The 22,857-nt window shown below is 41.1% G+C and overlaps 3 protein-coding genes across 3 annotated transcripts; all 3 read left to right on the top strand.

Annotated features, from left to right (window-relative positions):
* The first annotated feature begins 8,421 nt into the window (after positions 1–8,421).
* LOC125900072 (uncharacterized) lies at positions 8,422–12,175 on the top strand. The gene is made up of 2 exons (XM_049594837.1): positions 8,422–8,964; positions 9,726–12,175. Exon 2 carries the CDS (start codon positions 9,749–9,751, stop codon positions 12,047–12,049), a length of 2,301 nt encoding a protein of 766 aa, XP_049450794.1. The 5' UTR covers positions 8,422–8,964; positions 9,726–9,748; the 3' UTR covers positions 12,050–12,175.
* Positions 12,176–12,788: 613 nt separating this feature from the next.
* Positions 12,789–17,210, top strand: LOC125900097 (uncharacterized). The gene is made up of 4 exons (XM_049594876.1): positions 12,789–13,468; positions 14,895–15,056; positions 15,156–15,245; positions 16,025–17,210. The coding sequence occupies exons 1-4, from the start codon at positions 12,941–12,943 to the stop codon at positions 16,352–16,354; spliced, it is 1,110 nt and encodes a 369-aa protein (XP_049450833.1). The 5' UTR covers positions 12,789–12,940; the 3' UTR covers positions 16,355–17,210.
* Positions 17,211–20,766: 3,556 nt separating this feature from the next.
* LOC125900256 (putative nuclease HARBI1) lies at positions 20,767–21,998 on the top strand (the record flags this gene model as incomplete). The annotated part of the gene is made up of 4 exons (XM_049595157.1): positions 20,767–21,178; positions 21,281–21,393; positions 21,478–21,589; positions 21,673–21,998. Coding segments are annotated over 4 exons (963 nt in total), but the record flags the coding sequence as incomplete, so codon positions are not given.
* Positions 21,999–22,857: the final 859 nt, after the last annotated feature.

The following is a 22,857-nucleotide window of genomic DNA, read 5'->3' as shown; positions in this document are numbered from 1 at the left end:
TACTGGCACCAGAAGGGCTCTTTAGGACTAAGTACATACAGTACATTTGTGCACAGTAATGAGCAGGTGAAATGTCTGTCTAGCTTACATATGAGGTGTCTCAAGATTTAGGAACATACAATTTTATTGAATATAATAAAAGTAAAAAGTCACTTGACATGCTGCTGTTTTGTGCTATGACCTATTTAAGTGCTGGAAGTTGTTATTTACGTGACAACGCTTGAACGCAACACAAGCTCAGCACAAGTGCTGTGGTGTGCTGATGTGCGAGCAGCGTGTTTGTCTGTGCGTAACGGCAGTCTCTTGATGGTTATTTACACAGTGTCCATAACAATAACTTTGTCAGCTGACAAACTGCACCAGGCTCGGGGTCAGGTTTGATCAGGAAAATGCAGCTCGAGCCTCTCTAGTGTGCTCACCTGTGTGTGTGAGACAGAAATGACACGATGACATAACACCATAAATAGTATATTGTTATGTTATTATATGAAGCATCCATCGGGCAAAATAATATCAATGGGGGCTGTGGGCAGGACATTGTTACACACCGTGTGCCTGTGACTTCAAGCAGAGAGACCGCTGCATCAGAGCAGAAGGAGCACGTTTTAAAATACATTTATTTTATCAATTAGTTATTAACTTTTACTATTTTTAGCAACTTGCCCGATTGGGCAAGTGAGATGTTAGTTTACATGCCCGACCTTGAGTTTTACTTGCCCCGAGCAATTGGGCAGTCATTATTGTTGAGCCCTGTTTGTGCATTTCACCCTAGTTTAAGGGACCTCTTAAAATGTCCACTGTTTTTATAGCATTGACATTGTGACATGTCATTTGCAAAGTAGACCAAGTGGAATTTAGCCTTAATGTCATGTTTTATACTGGTCAAAGTTGACAATAAATGTTAAATTTCAATTTTACTGTTCTCTTGCGCTTTGTTTTTTTCTTTGTTTATCATTTGGTTTTTATATATATGTTGACCACAAGTAAAGTATTCTAGAAATAAAGAGTAAATAAAATTAGAAAAAATAAATAAATGTAACTGATATATTAAGTAAATGTAATTGATATATGACTTAAATCCAGTAAAAACATTCAGTAAATATAGCACAGTTGTTTTGTTAAATTGAGTGTTATTTTCTGTTACATCTGCCTAGCATTTCAGTTATATCTAGTCATCATGTTTAGCGGTTTTGACTTACAGTTACTATTACATGGACTTAAGATTTTAATTATATCTACTCAATTTTATAAGTCATGGTACTAAATGTAGTTATACTGATCAACTTAAATTTTTCACTTGGATTTACTCAAGTCATAAAGTATATATAAATGATTTCACAGCTTTTAAATTTACTCAGTGTAAAAATGTTACACCAATATAATTGAGTACACACTAGTTAGAGTTTTTAGAGTGTACTGGAGGCAGGAAAAGTCAGAGAAATCATCCTGATCTTATTGTGTTTCATTTACTGAAGGTATTGTGCGGTAAGAGGACAGTCACTATATGCTCAGCAGCTGATACTAGAGGCAGCTGCCAGGAGTTGGACTGTGTGTGAAGTGATCGTCAAAACAAGAATGCATCACATTATGTTATGGTTTTTCTTTTCATCCCATTGGTATGCTCTCAACCATCTGTACTCTGTCTGAAGTCTTTGCTCCGCCAGTCAGTACAGTCTGACCTTGCCTTGCTGTGATAATGTCACACACAGCCCAGAGGAAGTGAAGGGTAAGGGAAACGCTTAGTATTCTATTTACAGAGATAGCACTGGCGATCTGAACTGGTCAGTGGCGACAAAAAGCACTTTTAATGCGCAAACTTATACGGGACGCATTTGCCCCCATATCTACTGTTTTAGCTCGTTTCGCGGCTGCCGGCTGCATCCGCCTCCCTCAATACTGAACCAATTTTAAAACAAGTTGCACCTATGAATCATACGCACACATACACATGGGGAAATAGGGCCCAGGTTGAAAAATACTGAAGTTATCCTTTAAGTCTCCATAAAATGAGTTATATGACTTTGAACTATTGGAATAAAGTCAGTAAAATCAGGAGCATTTTATAGATGTTTTCCCAGGTTTGTATGTAGGGTTAGTATGAGTATGTGTGTGTGTGTGTGTGTGTGTGTGTGTGTTTGGCCAATAGTAAAGTTGGGTTGATTTCCGATTTTGCTGGACCGGTCCGGTGTGCAAGCTTAAACTAGATCTTGCTATTAGTTCTGATAAATAGCAGCCTACATCGGCAACCTGTGCTGACGGCATTATGGTACTGAATTCAACATGTATTGCAATAATAATGAGCAATATGACAATGTGATCAACATAACATTATGTCCATAAATGGACTAACGGAGCCACTAGCGTCTGACCGGCTATGAGCAGAAGCCGGTGTTGGCAACATCAAGTCAAGTCAAGTCAAGTCAAGTCAAGTCAACTTTATTTGTTAATATCACATAGGCACTGGACATACAGACAATTGAAATTATGTTACTCTCAGACCTATATTGTAGCGATGTACACATAAATCTAGAACTAAAAATAAAGAAAATATATACAATATAATTCCAAAATATACAATATAGATCTAACTAAGCTATACAGAAAAAAACAAAGTCTGGAGAGAACTACAAATTTAAACAATAGAACAAAAACAAAGATAAAATGCAAAATGCAAAGAATGCAGAGACATGAGGCACGCAACTGATAAGAGTCTTTGGTGTGACAATAGTGCAAAAAGAAAGAAATGTAACAGTAATGCAGAGACAGGTGTAGCTTATTCATTCTGGCTCCTCAGCTGTTCTCACAATGCGCTGGAGGGTCTTGCAGCCGGATGCTGTGCAGGCGCCGTACACTGTAAAACATTGCAGTCCCATTTAGTTATGTTCACTTACTGTTTCTCTTTAACTCAAAGAGCTCTGACAAGTTTTGGATTTTGAACTCGGCTGTTCTAGTTTTCAAAAGTTAAACTTAGATTAATTCATTGTCTTGACTATTTAACATTTTTGTAAGCTCTGTCCAAGTTGACTTAACTTGCCTTTGTAAGTTATCTGTAGAAAAAAGAGAGACAAGAAAAACGGCGGGAGATGGGGGTTTGGAGTTACAGAAAAAAAGGGTGTGGCCATATTTGAATATAAAATAAATTCCCCTTTAAAGTGATGGTATGGTTGAAGCATGGACATAATTATTGTTATATCCTGAAGACAAGTCACATATTTGAATTCCTAATAAAATAGGGTCACTTTGAGGTGAATGAGAAAGGACTGCCACCGGCGGAGGGAGTCTGTGTCTGTGTAACGGCCTTCCAATTGAGGCGGAGCAATACAAGTTAACCGACTGTCTGCAAGGAGAAGCGGGGAAACGTGACGGTGTGGATTTTATTTCTACTGTGAGGCAGCGCCAGGAGGTGAGTTTAAATGAATGTTATATTAAAATGTTAGGTTGTCTTCCTTAAGTTTGGGTGCTGTAACTTCAGTTGAGTTAACTATGTACATTAACCTGACGCCGTGCTCATGGACGAAATTTTGATTTTAGAGGTGGGGGGGACACAAGTATTTTTAATAAAACTCAGACTCTTTTACTGTGTTTACTGTGTTTTCTAGCAGTTCTTCTAGTTTTCTATTGTTACTTTTAAGTTTACTGCTCCCATTTTTTGGTTTGACTGGTTGTAAAGCATGTAGCAAAATATTATCACCAAATTCTGTGTGTCACATTGTTAGTCAACTTCACTCCAACTCAGTAATACCAATTTTACATTTAATTTTGGAATATATGGTAAACAAATCTCATTTTAATAGCACCACCCAGTGGTGGGCAGGTCAAACTGACCTAGGAATATCACAGGTGGGGGGAAATAGAATAAAATGTCCATCATCCAGTAGTGACCATCAATTTGATTTGAAATGAGTGCAACAATTATATCCTCTTTAAATCCTCTTTTTGACAAATGAAAAGTGAACAAGGGTCAATTTGCCCAAAGACCACAGAAAGGTCAACATAATCAACTCATCCAAAGCTTCCAAAAACATTTTGTCTTCTATCACTGGCAGAGATAAATTCCTGGCAGAGTTTTTTCCTGTCCAAGGCGTCAACTCTTTCTTGGTGTATGTGACAAACTGCCACATTGTTCAGGCGTTTCTGCTTCATGCAGTTGTGAAGCCAGGTCTTTAACCTCCTCAGTGCGCTGAAACTCCTCTCAGCTTCAGCTGACGATGTTGGAACAACCAACAACAGCCTCACAAGGACCTCCACCTGATCAAAAAGACCTCTGACTTCAGGCAGCATGCCTCTCAGGATGTCTGCAGCTTCTGTGCTTGATATGTAGGTGTTTTTTGATTTGAACATGGCTAACTGCACATCCAACATCCTCCTGTTAATCTCTGGATACTGGTCCACAATGGCATCACTTTTTCCGGTTACAAGCACATTCTCCAATTTCTGAAGAACTTCAAGGCTTGCTTGATGAAACCGCTCTCTGAATTGCACATCTGCTGTGTCAAGCATCTGGAAGAACTCCCTTCTGAAGTAGTCAACAGAAGCTGCTGGGGCATGTGCTGAAACTTCAGCTAGGCGTTTGGTGGCCTGCGGATACGAGGCATTTCAATTGGGCTGATGTTTAGTGAGGTGACCAGCTCTGTTGCCCTGTCAAAGATCTGTTTGAATCTTCCTCTGTTCTTTTCTCTTGCAGAGCTGTCTTCACATAATCTACTGCAGCCTGCATGCCTGCAACTGTGATGGTTCGCTTTTGCAATGATTTGTTGAGGCATTCCATTTCCTGAAGAACCTCCAAAGCAAGATGGAGTCCCAGCACTGTGTTTCCTCTCTGGAATCTGTCAAGGAGACCATTTGCCTTTGTAGCTGTTTCAGAGCCACCGGTTGACGCCATCTCCTCCAAACTGAGCAACACTGCCTCATACTGTTTGAGGACTGAATGGACTGCTGCGACCAGTCCACCGTGTAGGACACAGTGGTTTCAGTGTGCTAAATGACCCATGTTCAGATGTGGCAATGTTGCAGAATATGGTCTTGAACTTTCCTGAAAGTCCAAACAGATGCCCGACTTCATGGACCCACTGCAGTGCATCATGGACGACAGATGAGGCTGCACAAGTTGCCTGTGTTATCAAATTAACACAGTGAGGACCACAGTGTACGAACAGTGCCAGAGGTTGTGATTGTGTAAGATAGGCCTGAGCACCAGCATATTTTCCAGACATATTTGCTGCTCCATCATATGTCTGTCCCCGGAGCCCATCAAGAGACAAATTGAGACGAAGCAGCACATCTTTGGCTACATTTGCTAGGTTTTGTCCAGTTGTGAGTGACACTTCATATAATCCAACAAATGCTTCCTGAGAAATGAGGTTGTGGTCAACATAGCGAAGACAGATTGATTCCTGTTCAGTCCCAGTAATGTCCTGTGTTCCATCAATAATGATGGAGTATTGCAAAGTTGGTTGTGCTCTGATTTCAGAGGCTATATCTCTGACAATGGAGTTTGCCATTATGCTCAACATCTCATTTTGGATTTGGGGGCTTGTATAATCATGAGAACGCGAATTAAGCCACTTGAACAGCATGGAGTCATCATCTGATCTCAACCTGAGTAACTGAGCAAGATTTCCTTCCTCAGATTCATTTCCTCTGAGTGCTAGGCCTTGTCTGCCTAGGAATTGCACACAGCTCATGATCTTCATCAAGCATGCCCTTGCCTTTTGCTGTGATGCTGCCAATGCACTAGAAAGCTGGGAATCAATTGGATTTTCTTTTTGGCAATGTGTAGTAACTGCAAGCTTATGAGACCTGCTTTTTGTATGATCTGTAAATTTCTCCACAGCCTTTTCCAGTTTCTGAAACCAGCTGAGACAAATGCTGGATCAGTGTTTTTTGCCAGTGACGACTTTTCAAGTTGAAATGCTTTTACACAGTAAAAGCACAGGACTCCTTTCACACTATGGCTGTAATGAACCCAGGGGAATTCTTTAAACCATTTCTCTTGGAAATGTAGGGTTCTGTTTGCAAGTTTTTGAACTGCGATTTCCTTTGGATTGGGCTGATATGGCTCAGTTATCTGATCTGGCCCTGTTCTTCCATCTTGTGCTCCTTTACTGCCTGAGCATCTGCTGACCCCTGGCTGTTGCTGATCCAGCTAAGATAAACATAACAGAAGGTGGAATATCTATGAGCAATTTATAATTTAATGAATTACTAATTAATAATGACAAAAATACTGCCTAATAAACTAGTTTATGTCACTCCTTCCCTACAGTGAGTTCTTGACCCAGCTCATGTCACAATGGTTAATCTCATGACTAATGTTTATTCTTTCAACCTCACCTGTGAGCCTCCAGCCTCTCCTCCTCTACCTCCTCCAGCCTCTTCTCCTTCATCTCCTCCAGCTTCTCCTCCTCTCCCTCCTCCAGCCTCTTCTCCTTCATCTCCTCCAGCTTCACCTCCTCTACCTCCTCCAGCCTCTCCTGCTCTACCTCCTCCAGTATCTCCTTCTGCATCTGTACTATCCATCACCTGACAAAAATATATTGATGCATGACATGAACAGTGTGACAATTTGCGGTGTAACAATAATCAATTTTGATGACATGGTTATAGAGAAAAAATCTTAGTTTTATAATTATCATGAGTATGGACGTATAAAATCACATTTGTAATCTGAGGTTTTATTGTATTTTTCCTAAATCTTTCATTGTTGGTGTTTTTTAAAAACAGTTGCTGCCTTTCAACACACATGAAAATAATGAATAAAAATAATCAAAAGTGTAGGCTATCTATTTGGCATTAAATATAAGTTTAAAAAAAATCTCTGCATTGTTGAGGGTCTACAGTAGGCTAATACATTTTATTTATCAGCACTTCAAAACTCACAGACACTTTACAAGATTATTGAGAGCTTTGTAAATGATGAGGACGATCTTGCAGTGGATGCTGCTTTATTGGGAGGTGAAGTGAAGGTGTTGCAGGATAGGTAGCCTATAATTTGAGCAACTTACACTTTGACTTCTAAAGAAGTCTCTAATGTCCATTTTCCTTTTTTTTGACATCCTGGCTGCGCCTATTGACCACACACACGCGCGCGCGCGCGCACACACACACACCACACAGAGGCACGCCGCACGCACACACGCGATTCACAACATAGATAGCACATGGACATAAATTAAACATTAGTGTAAATGAAATCTCTAATATTACAATCTGTCTTGCTGAAGTGACCCAGGCAGAACAAACGTCCAACATGATGTTCAACAACTTAGCCTACAGGCAGCGGCAGATTACCGGGAAGCTCGAGTCGGGAACTCCTGTCTCCGGCAACTAGCAAACCGGTGTACACAAATCCTGGCGGTTTACAACCTGATTGAGTGACAGGGGGGACGGCCAATCACACAGAAACGGCAGAGCCAATCGAGGAGTGTGTGGGCGGTCTAAAGAGGCTTCAGCTTTAGCGGCCGTTTTCCGCTTGTTCCTAGTGCCTGACGCGTCTCAGTTTAATATAGTGTAAAACTGTTTTTGGACGGTAAAAACTGCAGGGGACAAAAACGGCGTTTTGAAAAAGTGCAGGGGACATGTCCCCTGCGTCCCCCCCTAAAATTACGTCCGTGGCCGTGCTCATTAATAGCCTGGAAATACTAACGTTAATGACTTGACCTTGATGTTAGCTTAAAAATGTATGACTCGTGGTGGACTGACTTATCGATAATCAGTCATGCTTTTGATACAAGCACTTAGGGTTAGTTTTAAACGTGTCCGCAATATTTGTTTTTCATTTGTGGGCCACTGAACTACGTTAACTACGATGGTTTGCTAGCGGCCATTAATATTAGCTTAGTAAAGCTAACTTAGCTGGTTAGACAGTGGCCTGCTCCTTGCATTTATATCGACCAGTAAGTAGAAAAGTTAATTTATTAATGTTGTTTAATAATTATTTATATGCTGATAATTACTTGTGACCTTAATCGTTCTGAGAATGCTGCAGAGATAAGTTACAACTCAAATTGAGAGCGGACATTTTCTCGTCGCCTTTCCCCCGCTCTGTGTGTATGTGTGGTGCAGACAAGCATTTGCAGCAGCAGAGGAGCTGCATTTGGAGGAGACTTGTTGTTGATGACGGAGTTTATTCAAACAATCGAAACTAACGTGCTGGTGAATGATATCGTAACCAACCAGGTGCACTGTTAAGATAATACAACTGTAAGGGAGGCCTTTACATTAAACTTTTTGCACAAGGTGTTTTTATTTCGAAAATTGACCGGATTCGCTGCTGGGTCTGTGACTTCCTGTGTGTAACTTGATCGAGGTAGCCTCTCCTTCGCTTGTTGCAGCTTAAATGGTGGATTCATTGTTTTGAGCAGTGCTTGAAGTGGGCCGGTACGCACCGGTACGGAGTACTTTTTAGACTTTAGCCGCTGGCGTACCGGGACTTTTTAGTACTGGGACTTCTCATGAGCTCATAGTACCCTGTCCTGTTTTCTTTCTATGGCTATACTACATTACCCAGTGTGCACCACGTTATGTACAAGTACGCACCACACGCCTGTCCCTTCTCGCGAGACCTCGCGTTAGTACAGTTGTTGTTGATAGTTGCACGCCAGGCGCTACATCCCATGGCTAGTCGTAGCCAAACGTTTCGTTTCATACAACGGGTGATTTCAGTCTGTTGTAAATGTTGGCATGGCTTCAAAATGGCACAAAAAGAACCCGGACCGGGCCGGAATCGTATGACGACATTGAAGACGCCACAGAAAATGCAAGTGACGAACAGCCTGCAGCAGCAGCTAGCAGTAGCGCATCTGCTAGCTGCCAGGCTAGCAGTGAGGTGGCGTCAGCAACACTGTTGCCATCAACGTCAACAATAACCCCTTTGCCTCTAAAGCACACAATTGCCCAAATATTTGTCTGAGTGATATCTAATATTAAATATAGTTTCCACAACTGCAGTGGCCTGGGACACATGTAAGTTCAAGAAAAATATTTTTGTTATATCACAGCAGTGCCTGCATCGTGTGAAGTGTGTGGTTGTGCTGCTGCTGTGATCATTAGTCATACTTATACCGTTATTATACACATATGATTATTGAGGGATGAGGGATGTCATATGCTGGAAAGCCCTGTGAGGCAAATTGTGATTTGTGATATTGGGCTTTATAAATAAAATTGAAACTGAAATTAAATCAGCATCAATAAAAAGATTTTTTTTTAAAATCAGCATCATGTAGTATTTGAATTTATCACTTAATGATCTGCTGGTACCGACCGCCCACCGCCTAATTTACCTGCTAACAGTTGAATAAGGGGAGTTCCGTCACTTATTTTTTTACCACTTAAAGCACTGGTTTTGAGCGTCATGCAACCGCAGTGAAATGACTAGTTACACTTACAGAGTTTAATCCACGCACTTTGGAAAATTTAGAGAAGCCTCACAATTACAAGATTTAAAAGAAGCAGACTGGTCTTCTAGCTCAGTCAGCATGTCATTATTTATAGTTATTTATTTAAACATTTAGACTTTTCAAAGACATAGGTTAGGAAGGGTCTGGCAGTAAATATTATAGTAGCAGGTTTTTACTAACAAGTAATATTAAGTAATATTATGCATTTTGAAAGAGTAATAATTTAAACACTTGAAAAATAAATATGTAAGTATTTGGGTGTTATTTTTGTAACACATTGTCTTTTACCTAAACATGCAATTCATTTTTATTTTCACTTTACAGGTGTCAACAAGCATGTCCAGTTCATGAAGTGGAAATGTAAGTTTTGTGCGTTCACCACCAATGGGCAAGGAAGAATAATTCAGCATTACAAAGAGCGTCACGGACATCATCGGAGGAGCTCAGGCCTTGTCTGTATTTATGAGGACTGTTTGAGCACATTTCAAACTCAAGCTGAACTTAAAAATCATTTGAAAGAACATGTGAAAGAAGGTAAAAAAATTGTGACTAAGTTATGCTGTGATTTGTGTACATTCTCAGAGCCTAGTGACATTAACAAATATTATGCTCACTTGAAGACACATTTAAGGAACAGGGAAACAGTTAAATGTCCATTTGCAGATTGCTCTTTCAAGTCTAGTATACTGTCAACATTTACTGCTCATAGAAGTCGCTATCATAAGTTTTCCACCCTAAATAGTTTAAGACCAGAGCTTTGTGTAGAGCATACCCTTACAAATGGAGTAGTAGCAGTTGGGGAGGATTTTGTTTCTGATACTGAGGAATCACCTTCATATGATCCTATACCGGAGGCTGAACCTCTTTTTGAAAATGGAGAGGCCATTAAAAATCAGTTGGCATCTTTATTGCTCCGCATGCAAACCATTTTACATGTTTCAAATACAGCAATACAGGAAGTAATTGATGAGTTATTTGACATTGGAGAATTTGCTAATCAAAACGTAAAGAAAATTATACAGAAAGTATTGGATGCAAATAACTGTGTAGCTGATGCCTCTGTTGTAGCATCATTGTCTGATGAAATACAATTATTGAACCCTCTGAAATTTCTTTCAAGGCAAGGGCCTTTGGGCACAGAGCGTAAAAGACAGTCATTTTACAAAAAAAACTTTACGGTCATTGAACCGGTCGAGTATGTGCTAAATGCACAAGAAAAAAAACATTCATTTGTTTATGTCCCTATTTTAGATTTGTTAAGTAAGTTGTTGGAAAAAAGTGAGATTCTTCAAACATTACAGACATCGAGTCAAAGGGAAGGTCATTACAGTTCATTTCAAGATGGTGAATACTTTAAAGAAAACAAACTTCTCACTGAAGAATTAGGAGTTGCTCTTGGCTTATACATCGATGATTTTGAAGTTTGTAATCCATTAGGGACTTCAAAAAAGAAACACAAAGTGTGTGGCATTTATTGGGTGATAGCCAACTTACCCATAAGACTCAGATCAACATTATCATCAATTTATCTAGCTGTACTGTGCAAAACTGTACACATAAAACAGTATGGTTACAGCACGGTTTTTGAGCCACTTATCAGAGATCTCCAGCATTTAGAGAACATAGGTGTATTTGTACAAAGTCTTGGGTCTAATGTCAAAGGTACTGTTGTGTTTGTGTCTGCAGATAACTTAAGTGCACACTCACTTTCTGGATACCAAGAATCTTTTAATGTTGAGAAATTTTGCAGATTTTGTTTGGCTAACCGTATAGATATTCAGGAACATGATGTCAGAAGTGGGAATTTTACTTTGAGAACACCACAATTGTTTCATGAAGCTGTTACTGTCCTTAAAACAACTGATGCCTCGTGTGTTGATGGTTTGAAAAGAGACTGTCCTTTAAGAAGACTTGCCCACTTTCATCCTGCAAAAGGGTTTCCACCGGATTTTCTGCATGATCTGCTGGAAGGAATTGTACCTGTGGAACTGTGCATATGTCTTTCAGATCTGATTGCTAAAAAGTATTTCACATTGACTGACCTTAATGAAAGAATAGCATCATTTCCCTTTCAGTTTTGTGACAAAACTAACCGACCTCAATCAATCCATACAAACTTTTCAAAAAATGGAACTATTGGTGGCAATGGACACGAGAACTGGGCGCTTCTGCGATTTCTTCCACTGCTGATTGGCCACCAAATCCCAGAATGTGAAAAAACTTGGTCTCTGATCCTTGAACTGAAAGACATTGTGGAGCTGTTATCCAGCCCCTCATTCACAACAGAAATCCTGTGCTACCTACAAGCAAAAATCTGTGACCATAGACATTTGCTTTTAGAAATATTTCCTGGTACTAAACTACGCCCTAAACATCATTATCTTGAACATTATCCTGTGTTGATCAAGAAATTTGGTCCGCTTGAGTTCTGGACAATACGCTTTGAGGCAAAGCATTCATTCTTTAAAAAAGTGGTTCACAACACTGGGAACTTCAAAAATGTTCTGCACACTTTAGCCACAAGACATCAGTTGATGTTGGCATATTATTTGGAGATGCCAACAATTTTCAAACCAAGCATTGAGACTGGGCGAGTATCAGTTGTGTCTGTGGGCATCTTGGATGCTGCTGTCAGAGAGGCTTTATAGAATAAGTTTCAAGGTCTGGACTCTGTTTCCCTCACCTCCATTGCTTACTTAAATGGGACAAATTATTCTAAAGGAATGGTGCTCTCAGTTGGACAGACAAGTGGACTGCCAGATTTTGGGACAGTACTGGAGATCTGTGTCGTGGATGGTTGCATATTATTCGTTATGGAACTATTCACAGCATCCTTCATGGAGCATTTCAGGTGTTACCAGCTGGCCAGAAAAGACCTAAAAGTAACTGTGGTTGTTGATCTCACAGTCTGAATGACTACACCCCCCTTGCTGCATACCCTGTTGAAGGAAAGCTGCTCATCACTCCAAGGACGTTCCTGTTACATTAAGGTAATGTTTGATTAGGGAGGGTTGTTTTGTACATTTAAATACACCCTTCTTCTCTGTAGCATATAACAGGGTAGTAAAGAAAAAAAAGGTCTGTTAATATTGTTATTGTTTTTTTCTTGTTTGTTCACTGTGTTTCAGCTGTTGGTGACTCCTCAATGATGCTTCTCCGAGTTATCGTCTCACCTCAGGAAATAAGGCGTGTCACCCTACAGGATGTTCCCTCGTCAGTTGATGAACTGTGTACAGTACTGCGCAACACTCTGGGCCTCCGAGGGAACTTCATTCTACAATTTGAAGATCCAGACTTTGGGAATGAGCTCTGTAATTTGACAGATATCAAGGACCTACCAATGGACGAGCCACTCTGAAAGTTTTGTTCACGTCCTCTGAAGTGGTTTCTGACTCAACATTAGACACCGCAAGCCTTGGTTCCCGACTAGTTGTGATTCAGCTGAATGGCCTGATCCCTTTGTTATCCCAGCTTTTTCCCATGATGTTGAGTTTCAACTACGGGCCGCAAATGATGCCTATGCCAAGGATGGAACTGTAATGGTCATCTCAAAGGGTGTGAAGAGTGAAATACTGGACAGACTTGCTGATATTGTATCCAAAATCACAGCCTATCCCAGCAAAGACCATTATGAAAGCGTAGCCAAAGCTCTTATTGCAAAGCACCCTTGTCTCAGGGAGCCTGGGTCAGGTAAAGGATGGTATTGCTGGGTGTTCAGCTTGAGATTCAAGATGGGCAATTACCGTCAGAGAATGATGGTAGCTGGATGTCCTGAAGTTCTTGTAAATAAAAGAAAAAGGGGAGAGGGACGCTGCAAGCCAGTCAAGAAGTCAAAAAAGGGAGAGATCCACTACCTGCCAGAGCCACCTGATGGACAGACTGCTGCGAAATCAGAGAAGGATCGTGAGACAATGCTTCTAGAAGTGCAGAAGAGAGATCCAGATTTACAACTCCTGGATGAACTGATGATTTCAACATTCTCACAGCGAAGACAGGAGGTCATCGGTGATGAACCACTCATCTCTGAAGTCATGGAGAGATGGCCTGCACTGTTTTGTCAAAGACAGGTAATCCTTTGCCAACTCAGTACTGCATACAATTCCTGTATTTTGTTATGTGTAGTCAAAAACAGTAGTGGAAGTGAAAGTCATTTACTCAAGTACTTTATTCAGTTACAATTTACTATGTACAAATTATAGGTACTTGTACTTCACTGGAGTATTTCTTTTTTGTACAATTGTCTACTTTTACTCCTCTACCTCTCACTGCAAATATTTTACTTTTTACTGCACTACATTTGTCTTATTTATTTAGTTAGTAGTTACTTTCAGATTGCAATTTGTCATCCCCTTCCTGTCCAGTGAAACCATGTATCTCCAGATGTTTTTAATTTGAATGCGGTAGTGATACTAATCCAATAGTAAAACACTGACAGCAGCGCTTGACAGTGCGAGCGTTTCACTCGCATTTGCGGCTAAAAATAGGTTTGTGCGAACTGTAAAAAATATTTAGGGGCACATGTGCGCATAAAAAAATCAGCCGCAGCAGCCTATATTTTTGTCAATAAAAAAATATGATAATCTAACTGCAAATGTTGGAGGAACTCCAGCCGCCTTCCCTCTTCCCTCTTCCCCGTGTGACACGGTTGTGGGCGGTTTTCCAAGCCACTGTTGGCACAATGAATATAAGTCCCACTGTCGGCAGGGTGGAAATAAGTCAAAGTGTGGCGGAGGAGACGGACTGGGTTAAGTGGCGGACCTCCGGGGAAGCCCTCTCCCCTCTCCCCGCAGTTAGGGACCGTTCTCCATGGCCAGGCTGTGGGCTGGGTGGGAATAAGTCAAAGTGTGGCGGAGAAGCCTGCTCCGTTCTCCCCACAGTTAGGGACCGTTCTCCACGGTACCACTGCTGGGCAGGGTGGAAATAAGTCCTGCAGAGTTTCAGAGGACCTGGAGAATGTTTTAGGATAGTAATAACATTATACAAGATAATTATATTGCAAAGTTAATATATATAAGATAATAACATTAAAGACAAAATTAAATTGCAATACTTGATGATTTTACCTTTCTGTACATTTTGTATACAAATTCATTAAATAATTTTGCTTGTAAATGTCTATTTGCATCACGTTTATTACGAAAAACACATTATCAACTTAGGAGCACATGTGCTCCTTGGGGAAAAAAGTTAGCATCAAGCCCTGGACAGGAGGGAGATTTAACTACAACATAAATAATTTTACTTCTAGTGCCTTACATTTGCTGATAATGCTTGCGTACTTCAGGCAAGTAATGTTTTGAATGTAGGACTTTAACTTGCAGTGCAGTATTGATACTTTTACTGAGGTATCTGAATGCTTCTTCCACAACAAGCATGTTCTCTGTCTTGCAGTGATATTTGTAATTTCTTTGTACCTACCGCTACAGCGCTATGCTGCTCTGATTTTCCCTCACTCATGTCCTTTTCGCTGCTGTTTTGTTATATCTGTTTCAGCTAAGCGCCGAGTTCCACAGAATTGTCACTACAGACCTGCTGGAGTCATTTCTGGAAGGACTAGATGCCATGGTGCCAAGTCTTTTGGGAGTGTACAAAGCTGCTGTCGCATCGAGCAGAAAGTTGACCCTGAGTGGAATTCTGGAGTGTCTTCAAAAAGAGGTATGTACAGCATAGAGAAAAACATTGCTAATAATGTTTACTAAAATTTGGATTCTAGCTTAGAATTCACTGCAACTCTTGTCTTATTTTTTCCTGGAGGACACAAACCAAAACAGGAGAGCAGCTGCCCTACTTGGTCTTCCTCAGTTTCTTTCAGAGGATTCCTCCGATATAATCAGGATGTGTGATGTAAGTCATTATATTAAGACATTTTATACTACACTCACTTTTCTCTCGCTTTATTTGAGACATTGCCATTGCCAAAGAAACGCTCATTTTTATAGAAATTGTTTAAAAATTCTTACTGTGGATTATGGACCATACTTCAACATGTCAGTCCCCATACTCACATGGACACCCCCCCCCCCCCCCCCCCCCAAAAAAAAAAAACCTCAAAAACTCTAAAGTATTATACAGAACACCAAACCTTGCTGTTTGTCTTGTATTGTCCTCTTAATGTCATGTTTTTCTAGCATTGTAAAAAATAATCTTATTTATAGGTTAAAGTCTTAAAATTGTACGTTAAATACTTTGGGGAAAAGTAACCACTGGTAAATTAAAATTCATTACACACATTTTAAGTAGTCTCCATTTATTGGCAGGGATGCAAATTTTAGTCAGTTTCTTTAATTGATAGTTGGCTGTCTTAACAATCCATCATTGATTAGTCATTAAAAAAAGTTTTTCATTAGAAAACTGCTATAACCCCTAACATGATCTATGTTTGATGCAATATCAGAGTGAGCTTGATCTGTGGTTAAAAGAACAGATAAATGAACACCGAGCTACTTTAGTGATAAACTAACACAAAATAATGACTTGTTTTTGGCATTGGCACAACAAAATCCAGTCTGTTTTGAGGCTACTAATATCTAAAATGTAATAATTGCTATTTGTATATTGTTGTTTTGCAATTTTCAAATTACAAACAGGAGATGTCAGTTGAGATGTGTATGTTTTGTCATTAGGCTCATGGAGAAACCCTTGATGAGATAATGAAAGGAATGCAGGTCGGACTGCTTATTGGACATGAAGGCCCTCTCCATGATGCATTTCCTCTGGAAGTCTTTCATGTGGCTGTGGTGATAGAGGAGACAATTATCGTGCATGACCTCAAGGATGTGCCCACAGGCTTTGCCATGTTAATGGGTGCAATCTACTGCCTTAACCTCGAGTACCCCCGCAACATGAAGTACTCCTTTGAATTCCTTCAGAGGGTCATCATGAGCATTAAACCGGACCAGTGCTCAGCAAGAATCCATGGTCTCAGAAATAAGCTGCTCAGATATCGCCTGTAAACAAATAAATGCCCATCATTAGCTCCTTGTAGAAGAAAACATAGTTTTTGGACTCTGGGATTGTTCTTCATAAATTGTTTGTGTTTCCAGCAGTGTAGTTTGTACAGTGCAGTTCAGATGTAGATAAAACTGCAAAGATAACACCTTTACACAGATTAATGCACATCTCAAGCTCATACTGAGAAGAAGCTGTTTGGGGGGACTTTTGCATTGTTCTTACAAATTGCTTATGTTTTTAAAGTGTAGTTTGTACAACACAAGTCAGTTATGGACCAAGCAAGTCAAGAAAAGAGCATAAATTAAAAGGTGAAGACCTTGCACACTGTTCTGAACTGTAGGTTTGTTAAAATGTGTAAGAACCTTTGGTGAGGTCCTAACTATGTTAACAAAAGAACAATTTTACTTGAGTATTGGTTAAAGAGATCTGCTATCTAGACATGGAAGTTTGTTGTATGGTTTTAGAAAGCTCTCAGTATCCCTTCATTTGTCTCAGCAGAACCCCACAATACCTCAAACTCTCTGTTTCTCTTTTTTCATCTTTCTTATTCTCATTTCAGGTTTTGGAAGAATGTGGGAACCAGCAGATTTGTTAAACTTTTGTTTTTGGGGTTGTATCATGATACATTGTATCATATTGTTCTTGTTTATATTTGGATTTTATAAAACCGTTTACTGTCTCTCTCTCAACCCCAACACTGGCAGTTATAACGAGACTGATGTGTTAAGTCATGGTTGGTTAAGATTTACCAACATGCAACATTGTTCTTGTTCATCTCAGGTTTTTATGAACCCATTGATGGTCTTACATGAGCCTGATTGTTCAGTGTCAACCCACCTATTTAGGTGTGAAAGCATGTTTGAGATCAAAACCTAATGTTTAAGCTGTATAACATTGTTTTTCAAATAAATGTTATATTTCTGAACAGAGAGGCTGCGAGAATTCAGTGATTGTTACTAAAATAAGCAAACTTGGAATTATCAGTCAGGATAACTTATACATCTAAGTTGGAACAAATTTTAAAGTTAAATCCTCTTGACTCCAAATGGCAAGTTGTATAAATGTCGATAAGTTATTTTAACTTTGAACTATGAGTTATAACAATGCAGAAATGTGAGTTAGTTGGACTAGGTAAATTAAGTTTTCATGCACTGATAATGTAAAAGAAGTCTTTGTTTTAACTTACAGTAAAAAGTTGAAGCAACTAGTGGTTAAAAGTTAAATCAACTTAGACAACTTAAAAAAACTACATTGAGAGTACTAGAACATTGTAGTCATATCAACTTGATGAACTTCAACTTTTGAGTTGAAACAAAGATTATCCTCAAGTTGAGTTAACTTGCATTTTCAAGGCAGCAGGTGAACTTTCATTTGCAAGTTGAATCAGCTTGAAATGTCTTACAGTGTACCAAACCGGGATGCAGCTGGTCAAGATGCTCTCGATGGTGCCTCTGTAGAATGTGGACATGATGAGGGCTCGGGCTCGGGCTCTGGCTCTTCACAGCTTGCAGAGAAAGTAGAGGCACTGGTGAGCCTTCTTGGCCAGAGAAGTAGTGTTGAGGGTCCAGGAGAGGTCCTCTGTGACATGCACCCCTAGGACCCATCACGGTCGTGTCGTCTGCAAACTTAATGAGGAGGTTAGAGCTGTGCAATGGTGTGCAGTCATGGGTCAGCAGCGTGAAGTGGAGGGGGCTCAGCACACATCCTTGAGGGACCCCTGTGCTCAGAGTGATGGTGCTGGATGTGTTCTTGCCGACCCGAACTGCCTGTGGTCTCCTGGTCAGGAAGTCCAGCAGCCAGTTGCACAGCGACGTGTTCAGCCCCAGCCGATCCAGTTTGAGAATGAGCTGTTGGGGGATGATTGTGTTGAATGCTGAACTGAAGTCGATGAACAGGATTCTGACGTTAACAGTTTTTATTGTCCAGTTGTGTGAGGGCTGAGTGGAGAGCAGTGGAAATGGCGTCATTGGTTGAGCGGTTTGACCGATATGCAAACTGACAGGGGTTCGGGGGGGAGGACGACAGTCTTGAGAAGATGCATGACTAGCCGTTCGAAGCACTTCATGAGGATGGGGGTGAGTGCAACCAAATGGTAGTCACTGAAGCAGGTGGGAGATGACTTCTTTGGGACAGGGATGATGGTGGTGGTTTTGAGGCATGTTGGGACAACAGCCTGACTCAGTGAGGTGTTGAAGATATCTGTGAAGACATCAGTGAGTTCCCCTGCACAGTCCCTCAGCACACGACCTGGTATGTTATCAGGACCAGAGGCTTTGCGAGCATTGATCCTGCTGAATGTTCTCCTCACACTGTCTGAGGACAGCCTCAGCACCTGGTCGCCAGTAAGGGATGGGAACTTCTGAGCAGGTATGCTGTTGTGCGCCTCAAACCGAGCGAAGAACTAGTTCAGCTCGTTCAGCAGAGAGATGGTGCTGTCGCAGGTCTGCGGTGAGGGCTTGTAGTCCGTAATGGTCTGTATCCCCCGTCCCTCCCTCTGTGAGTCTCTGCTGTCGCTTAAGTGATGGGCTATCCTCCTGGAGTACTGCCTCTTAGCCTTTCTGATGCCGTGGGACAGGTTGGTCATAGCTGTCCTTAGGCCCACCTGGTCTCCTGCTCTGAAGGCAGTGTTCCGGGCCCTCAGGAGCCTGTAGATCTCCCCTGTCAGCCATGGCTTTTGATTGCCCCTAACAGTGATGGTCTTAAGGACTGTTACATCATCGATGCACTTGGTGATGTAGGCAGCAACGGTGTCGGTGTACTCCTGGAGGTCAGTGGAATTATTGTAGGTGGCAGCCTGTTTGAATATACATCCCAGGCTGTGGTGTTAAAAGAGTCCTGGGGTCCGTTTCACAAAGCAGGTTTAGTGAAAACTCAGAATCTATTAACCCTGAAATGAGGGAAACTCTGAGTTTTCCGTTTCAAAAAGGGAGGTAACTCAAACCAGAGAAAGAGGGGTAACTCCAGCCTGTTTTAGAGAGAGGTAACTTAAGCTCTCTGTCATTTACCGTAGTAACAGACTCTATGAACCTAACCTGGTCGGGACCAGGTTTTTCTCAATGAACCTCGAGTTTCTCTCTGTCTCCACCCTCTTTCAGAGCCACACACTCCATGTGATTTCCTGTTTTAGCTTCTCTGCACTGGCTCCCAGTAAAATCCAGAATTGAATTTAAAATCCTACTGTTAACTTATAAAGCTCTAAATGGTCAAGCTCCGTCATATCTTAGAGAGCTCATAGTGCCTTATTATCCCACCAGAACACTGCACTCTGAGAACGCAGGGTTACTCGTGGTCCCTAAAGTCTCCAAAAGTAGATCAGGAGCCAGAGCCTTTAGCTATCAGGCTCCCCTCCTGTGGAATCATCTTCCTGTTACGGTCCGGGAGGCAGACACCGTCTCCACATTTAAGACTAGACTTAAGACTTTCCTCTTTGATAAAGCTTATAGTTAGGGCTGGCTCAGGCTTGCCCTGTACCAGCCCCTAGTTAGGCTGACTTAGGCCTAGTCTGCCGGAGGACCCCTCTATAATACACCGGGCCCCTTCTCTCCTTCTCTCTCTCTCTCTCTCTCTCGTATCCTATTACTGCATCTAGCTATCCCGGCCATTCTGGATGTCACTAACTCGGCTTCTTCTCCGGAGCCTTTGTGCTCCACTGTCTCTCAGATTAACTCATACCGCAGCGGTGCCTGGACAGCGTGACGTGTGTGGTTGTGCTGCTGCCATGGTCCTGCCAGATGCCTCCTGCTGCTGCTGCCATCATTAGTCATTAGTTATACTTCTACTGTTATTATACACATATGATTATTGTCACACATGTATACTGCCAGGTATTAATACATACTTTCAACATATTGTACCGCAGTAACCAGAACTATAACTATAATATTATTACTTTCATTAATGTTGTTGTAAGCTACTGTCATTACCTGCATCTCTCTCTCTCTCTCTCTCTCTCTCTCTGTCTCATTGTGTCATATGGATTACTGTTAATTTATTATGCTGATCTGTTCTGTACGACATCTATTGCACGTCTGTCCGTCCTGGAAGAGGGATCCCTCCTCAGTTGCTCTTCCTGAGGTTTCTACCGTTTTTTTTTCCCCATTAAAGGGTTTATTTTTGGGGAGTTTTTCCTTATCCGCTGTGAGGGTCTTAAGGACAGAGGGATGTCGTATGCTGTAAAGCCCTGTGAGGCAAATTGTGATTTGTGATATTGGGCTTTATAAATAAAATTGATTGATTGATTGATTGATTGATTTCCTCATTCATTCAGTCAGCAGGCGAGTTTTGGCGTAGCCTAGTTCTGCCATCTGTCATTTAAAAAAAATCATGAAAAAAATCAGAGTCAGTATATTAGAAGTCCATTAGGCACAGTAGATGGCGACTTTTTTCACTAACATGGCCTTTTGATAACGATCCCTTGGATGAAGGTGCAGCATTACTGCACAGAGAATTAAATATTCATCGGGAGATGGTTATCAGACCACGCATAGATGTTCTAGCATTTCCAGACAATTATCTTTTTGAGTGGTACCGTTTCACGTCACAGTCCATCATCTACATACACAACCTAATCCGTCCTTACATTTGCAACATTACCAATCGTAGTCATGCTCTCACATTCCAGCAGATACTGTGTGTTGAGCTGCGTTTCTTTGCAAATGGAAGTTTTTTGTACAATGTCGGAGATGCTGAGCACTTGAGTAAGGCAACTGTATGCAGGGCGGTCAGAAAAGTGTGCCTCACCCTGAAACGGTTTTTACCCATCTTTGTTGTTTTCCCTAGACATAAACCTGTCAGAGCCATCAAGGAGGAGTTCCACAGGATTGCAGGTGATTGATGTAGAGATCTGTTAAATTAATTTTAAATTATATTCTGTTAATGACATTGTGCTGCAACCTCAGACTGGGATTAGTAATTTTAATTTCTTTTAGGATTTCCCAGTGTGACTGGCTGCATAGATGGCACACACATTCCCATCACGGCTCCCTCACATAATGAAGCCGATTACGTGAATAGGAAGTCCATTCACAGCATAAATGTGCAGGTACATGTAGATTGACTGCTGTTTCAAAATGTTAAAGACTGCATCATAGTTCAACTAACATCTGTCATTCTCTGCACTGTCAAGATCATATGTGATGTTGCATACATCATTTCCAATGTGGAGGCCAAGTGGCCTGGGTCTGTTCATGACTCGAGGATATATTGCGAGTCTAACCTGAGCAACAGACTGCAATGTGGTAAGCAGCCTAAAGATTTGCACAATGTAATTCACTTGTCTCCCTCCTTTAATACACTCTAATGTATCCACTATACATTACAGGAGAGTTTGATGGCCTTCTGCTGGGTGACAGGGGTTACCCATGCCAACCTAGGCTGCTGACCCCTTACCCTGACCCTGAATCAGGCCCCCAACAGAACTTCAACCGGGCTCACTGCAGGGCGAGAGCCGGGGTGGAGATGACCATAGGCCTACTGAAAGCCCGTTTCCAGTGCCTACGTCACCTCAGGGTGACCCCTGAGAGGGCCTGTGATATTATTGTGGTATGTGTTGTTCTTCATAATATTGCCTCTATTAGAGGAGAGCAACACCCTGCCCTACAAATTGAAGACCCTGATGATGACCCCATCTACCTGCCAGCTATCTAGGATGGCAGAGCAGTCAGAGACATCATATGCCATAATCACTTTAGAGTTTAAGTCACCATCATCACCACCACCACAGCAGTCAAATAAAGACATAATACACATTTTATTTGGTCTTCTTTATTTCCTACAAATACAAAAGCTAGTTTAGTTAACGTTCCAATAGTTAACATTATTAACATAATTCACCTGTGACCATGCACCCACCTCTAACTTGTGCGCCAGTATTTCAATTTCCAGATCTGCCCTCCTAATCTGGCGGTCCAAGTATAGCATTTCTTTATCGGTTTTCTGTATTTTTTTTCAGCAGGTGAATTTTGTGAACTTCTTTTACTGGTAACTGGGAATGCGTAAGGAGGACATTAAATTATACAGTTGCACATGAATTCCACAGAATGAACCTCTGGTGTTTACTGAACATCTATCTCACTGTCAATCTGTGCAGTGGAAGTTGAGGGACCCTCCTGCTGCTGCCCAGCTCTGCTCTGTTAAAAAGGATGAGAATGTGTTAATACTTCAGTGGAGGCTAAATGTCACACTATATTCCACCAACATGGTAAGAAATGTGAATGGGAAGATCAGTAACATATCAAGATGTTACCTCTATAGGCCTTTCTGAATCCCCCTCTGTAAAGGCAGCAGACACAGTTTCCTCATCCTCTTCATCCTAGATGAGTGATATGTTTCAGGATACTTAAAGTACCATTTGGCAAAATCTTTGGAGTATTGCCTACTTACAGTTACAAGGTCTGTTGTGGCATGAGGGGGCTCGACCAGGCAGAGAGCACCATCAAAATCTGTTGGGACAAAAGAAAAAAAGACATGAAAGGGAAATAAATATTTGTATGAATAGGCTTAAAAA

This window comes from Epinephelus fuscoguttatus, linkage group LG13 (assembly GCF_011397635.1).
Source record: "Epinephelus fuscoguttatus linkage group LG13, E.fuscoguttatus.final_Chr_v1".
NCBI lineage: Eukaryota > Metazoa > Chordata > Actinopteri > Perciformes > Serranidae > Epinephelus > Epinephelus fuscoguttatus.
This window is presented reverse-complemented; position numbering and strand designations above follow the sequence as displayed.

Bases quoted from the DNA above. Each gene is read 5' to 3' on its own strand.
- LOC125900072 (XM_049594837.1), top strand. From the start codon at position 9,749: ATGAAGTGGAAATGTAAGTTTTGTGCGTTCACCACCAATGGGCAAGGA.
- LOC125900097 (XM_049594876.1), top strand. From the start codon at position 12,941: ATGGTCATCTCAAAGGGTGTGAAGAGTGAAATACTGGACAGACTTGCT. The intron at 15,057-15,155 runs GTATGTACAGCA...TTTTTCCTGGAG, and splicing joins TGGAGTGTCTTCAAAAAGAG to GACACAAACCAAAACAGGAG. The intron at 15,246-16,024 runs GTAAGTCATTAT...TTTTGTCATTAG, and splicing joins ATATAATCAGGATGTGTGAT to GCTCATGGAGAAACCCTTGA.